The sequence below is a fragment of the Ixodes scapularis genome, unplaced genomic scaffold (genome assembly GCF_016920785.2).
Source record: "Ixodes scapularis isolate PalLabHiFi unplaced genomic scaffold, ASM1692078v2 PGA_scaffold18__7_contigs__length_3171195, whole genome shotgun sequence".
NCBI lineage: Eukaryota > Metazoa > Arthropoda > Arachnida > Ixodida > Ixodidae > Ixodes > Ixodes scapularis.
In genome coordinates this window covers 1,772,126-1,780,971 of record NW_024609844.1, presented here as the reverse complement: position 1 = coordinate 1,780,971, position 8,846 = coordinate 1,772,126, and the positions used below count along the sequence as shown (strand labels likewise).

General features: G+C 43.2%; 1 protein-coding gene across 1 annotated transcript; it reads right to left on the bottom strand.

Annotated features, from left to right (window-relative positions):
- Window positions 1-450: 450 nt before the first annotated feature.
- LOC121835651 (zinc finger and SCAN domain-containing protein 22-like) lies at window positions 451-7,305 on the bottom strand. Its single transcript, XM_042290077.1, has 3 exons — window positions 7,299-7,305; window positions 3,609-3,779; window positions 451-908 (listed from the first exon to the last, which is right to left on the bottom strand). The coding sequence occupies exons 1-3, from the start codon at window positions 7,303-7,305 to the stop codon at window positions 451-453; spliced, it is 636 nt and encodes a 211-aa protein (XP_042146011.1).
- Between the last annotated feature and the right edge of the window lie 1,541 nt (window positions 7,306-8,846).

The window sequence follows — 8,846 nt, the reverse complement described above, 5'->3', positions numbered from 1 at the left end:
TAATTTTATTTTTACATCTTAAAACTTTCTTAACTCTTGCAATATCCAAGATTGCTGCTATTGAAAGACATTAGTTATTTCATTAATTAGTATATTTATGGTCATCAGTAGGCCAACTGGTAAGGAACACAAGTGGCCCTACAGAGAACCCAGAGACTCCAGGTGCAGCACGAGATTAATGACTCTAGATGAATAAAAATACTAGGCTTCAAGTAATTATTTTTTCGAGTACAAAAAAGAATCAGGGTCGCTTCGTCTAAGGTAAATTCACAATTTAATCTGTGCTTGCAGGATACATAATAGACTGAAATATTTTCGAACCATTCGAAAACTGCACTGCTCACGAGTAGAACTCCTGCAGGTCTATCGCCAAACGAAATGAACATACGTCGGTGCTCGAGTATTTCGTTTAAACCCCCTCCACAACTGTGATGCACGTTGCTGCTTCGATCACTTGCGATGTATCTTCCTATGAGTGTGTAAATTGCAATAAGCCGCAAACGCTCTACTGCAGGTCTCGCACCTGTACGGCTTTTCTCCTGTGTGAGTCCTCTCATGAACCGCCAAACTGGTTCTCTGAGTAAACGCCCTGCTGCACGTGTTGCACTTGAACGGCTTCTCTCCGGTATGAATTCTATCGTGAGCTGTCAAGTGAGACTTCCGCACGAACGTTTTCTTGCAGGCATCGCAACTGAAGGGCCTCTCGCCAGTGTGTGTCCTCTCGTGGACGGCGACATCCGCTGCAGAAGAGCATGAGTAAGGACAGAAGCGGCACGGGTGCTTGTCCGGTCGTCGGTGCGTTTGCTGCTTGAGTGGGCCTGAATTGTTGGTCTGGGTAGAGGTGTCAATCCTGCGGCTGTCACGGTCGAAGGTATCCACTTTGTCGCCAGAGTATGCTTCGATCAAGTCTGTTGGGATCAGGGGGTTAAAGGTGGGTGAGGAGGAGTGGCAAAACCCGTGCGCCGACATCCTGGGTCCCGAGTGAAAGACGCGAAAGAGAGCGACAGAACACGAGAGAAAGAAACCAATGTTGCCAGCTGAAGGACCACAGTCGCCAATGGTAATCGCGAAGACTGAAAACACTCAGCAATATAAACAGTGATAATTTAAGGTTGTAAACTGAATTCTGAGCTATTCTAACGCTTATAGAAAGCAGTGCACTCATTACGCTGCATTAACTTCCCTTCTGTTGAAATCTCGAAAATATGGTGTTTGCTCGGTTTCGTATTCCTGGGGCGCGCCCATAGAGTTATTATAATGTACGCTAGAGGTTCAAGTGGCGCTAGTGTGCTGACGCAAATTGAAGCAGACAGCAACCAGTCGAAAATTGACTTCCGGTAATGCATTTCTATGGGAAAAAGTGAGTGCATTTTCTCTCTGCGCTCGATCATAAGAGCAAATATCCCGAATACTTCGTACGTACTAGGTAGCTTGGAACATTTCTAAGTCAGGCCGACGAAATAATTGGTCAGTTACGGCGTTTTTCTTTCAAATTCATCGCATTTAAGACGGTTCTAAAACAGCTTCGTACGTGTATTTATGTGCACTGTCGGACACTGTTAGCGCGAACACGACGTCGGCGCTTTTCAGCGTGGGGGATATACGTGCCAAACGAACGAAGAAGAACTGGAAATTAAGAAAGACGGCAAGAACTACGCAGTAACACCGGATCAGTGACTACACGTGCATATACGATCACAATTAATTGAAGGCCACGTAATCTATTCCTATTTTAAATAAGTAAGTACCGTTTTATTCTTTGCTCTGAGCGAAGCTGCTTGTTCTACGTTCAAAATATCACTCGCACGCTCGAAATCTTTGAGAACAAGTGCCCCATAAAAGCTGCCTGGCAGAGAAAGCAATACGAAGAGAAAACTTTTATAGCCCACGAACTTTATTCTCTACGTTTTGAATGTTTTTATCCGCTCATGCACGACGGGGTCATTTTTATATAGTGACAGGACTGGCATATTATCAATATATAAGCGTCACTGGATTGCTGGCGAGCCTTGAACACACTCTACATTCCTTTCGATTGTAATTTTGCTTCGAATCGTCGCTTGTTTTTACACACCTGCTGCGGAACACACGTTCCGCGAAGTTAAACATCGGTCACTGATGAAGAAAAATGCGCTAACTAAAGCAATTACACTTTTACAGTGTTATTCAAAGTACATACTATTCGGTACGACCCAAATGACCAAAGTGTTCCGTGTTATTTTCCGGCGAAGAGACAAAATGCACGCGCGCTTTCTCTTAGGAATACACAGGAAGACTGGAAAAGCAGACTGGTTGCTGTCTGCTTCAATTTGCGTCACGGAAGTCGCATAGACACTAGCGCCAGTTGAACCTCTAGCGTACATTATAAGAACTCTATGGGCGCGCCCACTCGCGCCCCGTCCGCGAGGACGGTTACCTGGTTTAGTTCAGTTTTGACGGGAGGCCGTACATCTGCGCGCTATGCAAAAAGGAAGCTTTGAAAGGAACGCGGATATCTTTCCACCGGTAAGTTTGCGGATTGTTGAAGTTCATGAAACTGCTCTGATGATATAATTATATGTGTGAAATCGGAGGCAGTCGGTAACAATGTGTGGGGCTGCATGCTCCGCCACTTGCGGCAGCCAGAATGCATGGGAAAATGGCGGACCTTTTCCTCTAGAGTTACTATGTACGATCTCTATGGTTGGGATGACAGGACAGAGCAGGAAAAGTCGGCGCTGCTTTTATTGTTCTGAACATGAATTTTGAGTACCTAGATGAACATGGTCCAGGATACCTACATTATGCCGTGCGGCCTAAAGTAGGTATTCATTCATTTGCGACGTTACAAAGGTTCATTCGCGATGCTTGTGAAGGTCTACAGGCGACCGTTAAAGACTCGACTCTGGCAGCCCCATGGTGCTGCAGCTGTGGTGGCTTGCACGTTCTGCTAACCAATCAATAAGCTCGTGGAATAATCGTTGTGTACCTTAGAAACTTGAAAAATCGCCAAGGTACGCAGCGGTTATTTTATTTGCGATTTGAAACAGCGAAAAACGCGGTTCTATACCGACAATGATGTGGACATTTGCCAGTCTAAAGCTAAACTTCCATTTCACTTTGTGAGGAAGTGTTCGTGGTAACGGGGAGGGGGGGGGGGGGGGGGTAGGGTGGAGTTGCGAGCCACACTTTAACACACGAAGAGCCGCATCTTGGCTACCCCTGTTCTAAAGCTTCAATCATTTGGAACAGCCGAACATGTTTAGGGCTATTTCATGCGTCGAAAATTATTTATAGCATTTGTGAAAGCTACTCGATCAACCGGAACTGAAGCAGAAAATACAATTTTGTAATATAAACAACTCAGCATGGTACATTTCTCTGATATCAAATACTATGTATGCGGTATAATTTTTCGGCTTGGTGCAGGCCGCTAATTAAAACTTAATGAAGTTTCTACGTGGGGAAAACTTTGTGTACCACATCAGATTGCTTACGTTTTCCATCTTCTGGAAAACCGAGCCTACAAAAAGGTTTTCTATGCGTGTGGGACTGTTCATGAATCTATGAGGGTGTGCTAAGGGGGTGCGAAGCTGGATGAGTGTTCTCCCGTTTGCGTCTTCTCGTACCTGGTGTTGTTAGTTCCGTGGGCACCATAAGATTGGCGGCAGAAGTCGCACCGCCGTCTGTCCTCCCCTCCTGGTCCATCTTCAATGGTTGCCTCTGCAATTCGGCTCCCTGGAAGGAGAGCTCCGCCCCCTTGTCCTCGCAGTCGGTTCTCTGCCATTTGGAGTCGAATGCTGCGTGGGCAAGTTCTATTAGGAGTGAAGATCAAATTTTTTTTAGTTCCTTTTTTTAATACTATAACAATACAAAAGCTCGATCAGAACGAAACTTAAGGAACAAGCAAACATAAACACATTATGCTGATGAAGTAGAGAAATTCAGGGGTTTTCATTGATATGGCGGTGTAATTTAAAAAAGTAAAATAATCATATTACGATCAAACACGCACACCATAACTTGATACTGAATACACCGAAAACGTCAATCGTAAAAATGTACGCGAATCAAACATAAACGCGATCCTTCTCTATTAAGCACGAGATTCAAAGGTTTTACTTCACCTTTAAACACGTGTTAAAGGATTACGTCGATACAGTCCCACACAAATCGACAAAGACACAACTGGGTACGATAAAGGAGCGTGGTTTGGTTACATCGCTCCTGCTCTGTAGTGCTGAAAAAAGGCAGGCATGCCACAAAACCAACAACTGCACAGTATATCACCGCCACAGGCTTTGGGAATTACACGTTAACAAAACGGACACGGTGTGTCGGCGAATGAAGGTAGGGAAGAGAATAAAAATGTCGCATGTAGTTGGCTGAGCTGCGGCCATTCCCTATTTGATCCGACTAGTTGGTTCCATTCATCTGGGGGAAAATGTTGCCCGCAGGTCTGGCACTGGCAAAGTGTAGCTGGCTGGTGGCTGGCCCTCCTTCCTAGGCAGTGAAGGGTCGCTCAGATTTGCGTTAAAAGCATTTCCGGTTACCTCGGCCTGCAAACTATAGAAGCATGAGTATTAATAAACAGGCGCCAACACAAAATACTTTACCTGCCATCAGATATCGTCACATTCGATGAGCAAATCTAAAACTGAAGGGCACCAGTGCTTGAAATCGGTCTAGTTGGCTATTCATTACATGATTAAACTGCGGAGTAAATGATTACGAATTACGACGCAGAAACGAGAAGAAAAAAAGGCAACAAAAAGGGAAAACGCGCATCTGCAGTTCAGTTTGATCAAGTCAAGAACTGAAGGCCACTTTCGAAATTCAACGCGGTGTGGATAACAGCACGCTTTGTCAGTACGAGAGTACCTGCGCGAAATTTCAATCTGAAGGACACGAAAATATTAAGTCCCATGGGACTATACCATTTCCAAGTGTGTATGTTTTAGTCAAATACCAACGGCAAATTTTAAATTTCAGCGATAAATGTTTCATTATATATGCAACGTTTAAAAGCTAGGGGGAAGGAAAATGTTAGCCTGTTGCGTCAGTGCTGCATCCACGCGACTGATGTTATCATTAATAAAATGAAATGAAGTGTAGATTAATCAATCAGACTCGCGTTTTGCCAAAAACTAACACAAGCGGGGCTCACTTGGGAAAAATGGGTTTTAGTTCGATACTTTGTTCACGTTCACGAGTTTCTCAGAGACTCGCATTGCTAAAAAGCCCTTTAGATCACCCAGAAGTTGATTACGAAATGTTATAATTTGGTAAATTGATCACTAGTATAAATTGATTACCATTCATCACCAGTATAGAGTTTACAGTCCCTATTGCGAGACAAGTATCTTTTTTCCCATTTCTTCTCACTCAAGACGAGCTTAGAGTGGCATTCCCCTCTGCTTCGTCCCCATTAAAAAGAATCTGAAACACTTGTAGAAAAATATGAGATAGAGGTTAATTCCAGCGTAGTTTTATTCAGTAAATCTGAATATTGCGTTCGTTTCCTCCGAAAATGCAACCAAACGCGAGAAAACACGCAAAGCCTCCGACTAGTCGTAAAGTCATAATAGAATCTTTCGGCCGCGTTTTCAACACGTTCTATCGATCTCCTCTGCAACGCCCTCCCGGACCGTGTTGGGGGAATGGTTCAGGCTGGAAGATGGCGATTATTAGATTTTGTTCAGGCTTGCTTTACCATCTAGAGTACAAGATAACGTCCTTCTTTTCAAAACCAGTTTTTGCGGTAGGTGTTTGGTCCATGGTGAGAGCGATAGAATTCTCGGGTGCTGATTGAACGTGATGTCCCAACGTTTTACTGGGCGAGAGTTATCGATGAATGATATATCTTAAGTTGGTTTCCGAGTTCTTTTGGTGAGAACTTCTCATTAACACACGGATGGTGACAGGAGTTTCGCAGTAATATTTGTGCCGAGTGTACATAGGAGAATTTGAGCTCTGTACGGCAGCAGAGCTTGAGATTTGCAGAGGGAGCGCCCGTTGTCGATCGCATCAAACGGGAAGTATAGCAGACCATTATAGTTTCAGCTTGCGTCCCGTAGTATCACTTCGTCACGGTACTCGCAATTTACCAGAGGGCTGCCTTTATTCCGGTCCGGTAACGGAATAAAGTATTTTGTTGTTCTATTTTTGTCTGCGAATGACGCTTCGTACCAGACGAATTCTATTGTTCACTTACGTTAGCAGACTAATCATCTCCTGGCGTTTTCTTGACTCGCTCCGCAAAGTCCAGGTAACACTGCTCGAACACCAAACAAAAGACAGTGTGCAAACACCGTCTGAGACGAGTTTTTTTTTTCTTGTCTTCTCATATTGGGCCTACCAAAACTGTTTGTAGACATGTTCGAAGCACTCATATATGCGCGCTTCTAACACGTCTGCGGAGAGTTTTGGTAGGCCCAATATGAGAGTACTGAGATAAGGGAACCAATTTTGGCAGTTGACACACTTGCAACCGCTTACGACCGGAGGGGCTTGTGAACCACCATCTTCTGACTGCCGATGGCCGGCCGCTTCTCTGCCGGTTATATGTAGTCGCCAATGTTTTAAGCACCTGTGGTTTGTAAGCATGGCAGTAAGAAATGTGTAGATCTGCCATTACTTCCGCAAACAAAAAACAGAACGCGCACATGGCACACATTGTTTCACAGTTTTAAAAATAAGACACCACCTCCGGACATTTTGACAAAATAAAACAAAAGTAAGACACTATTCAGTCTTCCCGCATTAAGGCATACTTAGAGGAATTATACAGTTTAAATAAATAATTGGATGAAAGCCTCCGCTAGGCTTTGAAAAGGAAGAGGGGTGAGGGCGGTTGTTCGGCAAAGTAAGGTAAGACAGACAATGAAAAGTTCGCGCGCAGCAGGCTCAACTGTTCCCATCTCATTTGAACTGGCTCTGTCGCATTTGTGTAAAGATAAAATGTAGCACAAAGGCCTTGCACCGCCGAAAAGGGACTCGGCTGGTGAACGGCCACCTTTGCAAAGCAGCGAAGTGTCGTTCTCATCTGTGTCGAAATTCCCGCCCAGTTTGATCTGCAAGGTTTAGAAAGACGACGATTAATAAACGGTAAAGAACGGAAGGCGACAATACTTGTTTGTGCCCTTCACTACTCATATTCAGCAATACTGCAACTGGGTGCCAAATTTGGAAACCGGTATGTCAAATGAGGCATAAAAGAGTACAATTAAGCTTTACACTTCAATGAGATGATTATGTACTGATCACCCCAAACAAGTCATGTTAAGAGACTTCCCAGCGTGTCGGTATACGAGATTTACCGTCCATTTTAACCCCTGCTATATTCTGCTGGGATTGAAATCCTGTTCACGTGAATTTGACACGTTTTATTCCGAAAACGGTGTCAGTATAAAAACTTGGTTAGGGGCTGAGGCGTATGAAGATGAGACCAGTAGATCTCGGATTAATGAAGGTGCACAGAGTACAGCTGCAGTACATCATTGACCTTACGGGTCTCTGCTCGAAGCGTGGAGAGAAATCTTGCGCTGGAGAATCTCAGAAACGGGAACACCAGTGCTTGGGCCCCACAAGTGCCAGAAAGCCCAATACTCAATATCGTTGCACGGCCCCTTGAAGCTGACAGAGCGGTGCGAGCTACACGTTTGCCGCAGGGTGGGCATGCGGGGAAAGATCGACGTTTGAGTGGTCCAACGGGCTTGTAGCTTCCACCACCCTGCCAGCTTTGGCCCTTTGCACCTGCCATCAAAGAAACATTTTTAGCGTTCAATCTATTTGGGTAAGTAATTTTGACTGAATGAATTGCTAAATATTGATCTTAAAGGCATAATTTCAAATGCCTCATACAGTTGTAACGTGGGGTATTACATAGTTCACGATAATGCCGATCAAAACTACAATGGAAACCATTCCTTGTAAACTATTATTTAATATTTTAAGAACTCGGAACTCATTAATTATCCAATTATATTGAACTCTAACAATTTTACTTTGACATAAACCACTACGGCGTCAACCTTTTCTCTGTGCGATGCTTGTTTGCAGGAGCGATTTTGCCCGCTTTTTCGGAAACACCCTCTTTATGTCAAAACAAATATTTTATACATTTTGGAATAGAACTCCACCTGCAGCGATTCTGGCGCATCGGGATATAGTGACAACCACTGTACAGTCAGCGTAGACTAAGACATATTTAGATGAATTATGCCTATACAGTGTTTAAATACATGAATATACACAATGGAGTTAATTATGCCGTTAGTAAAACAAATATATATGATCCGTCTACTACAAAAAGAAGTTCAAAGAAATAACGGCTTGACGAATCCCAGTGAAACTAGATGAATACCAAATAAATAGCAATAAAAGTACGAATATCCTGAATGATCACAACCATTTTTATGAATGTGGAAAAAAAACACAGAATAATAAAATCATCCAAAAGAAAGACATATATACAAGTATTTCATGTAGCAAGCACATTGAATGACAGGTACTGACACTGGTCAAAATGAAAAACAGACGAAGAATATTAACAAATGAGATAGGAAATAGCACTGCATTTCTAAATCTTCGAGTCATGTATATTCGGTTGCTGTCTTATGAGTAAAGCATTCGTTTCCAGCTTGGTGTGTTAAATAGTTTGGAATATAATTTTATTTTTACATCTTGAAATTGTGTTGACCCCTGCATTACTCTGTTTTTGTTATACTTTCTTAACTTTTGCAATATCCAAGATTGCTGCTATTGAAAGTCGTTAGTTATTTTAATAATTTGTGTATTTAATATTCATGGTCATGAGTAGGCCGACTGGTAAGGAAAATAAGTGGCCCTACAGACAAACCAGAGAC

Coding starts and splice junctions, on each gene's coding strand:
- LOC121835651 (XM_042290077.1), bottom strand. Junction 909..3,608: donor CACGGAACTAACAACACCAG/GTACGAGAAGAC, acceptor TGATCCCAACAG/ACTTGATCGAAGCATACTCT.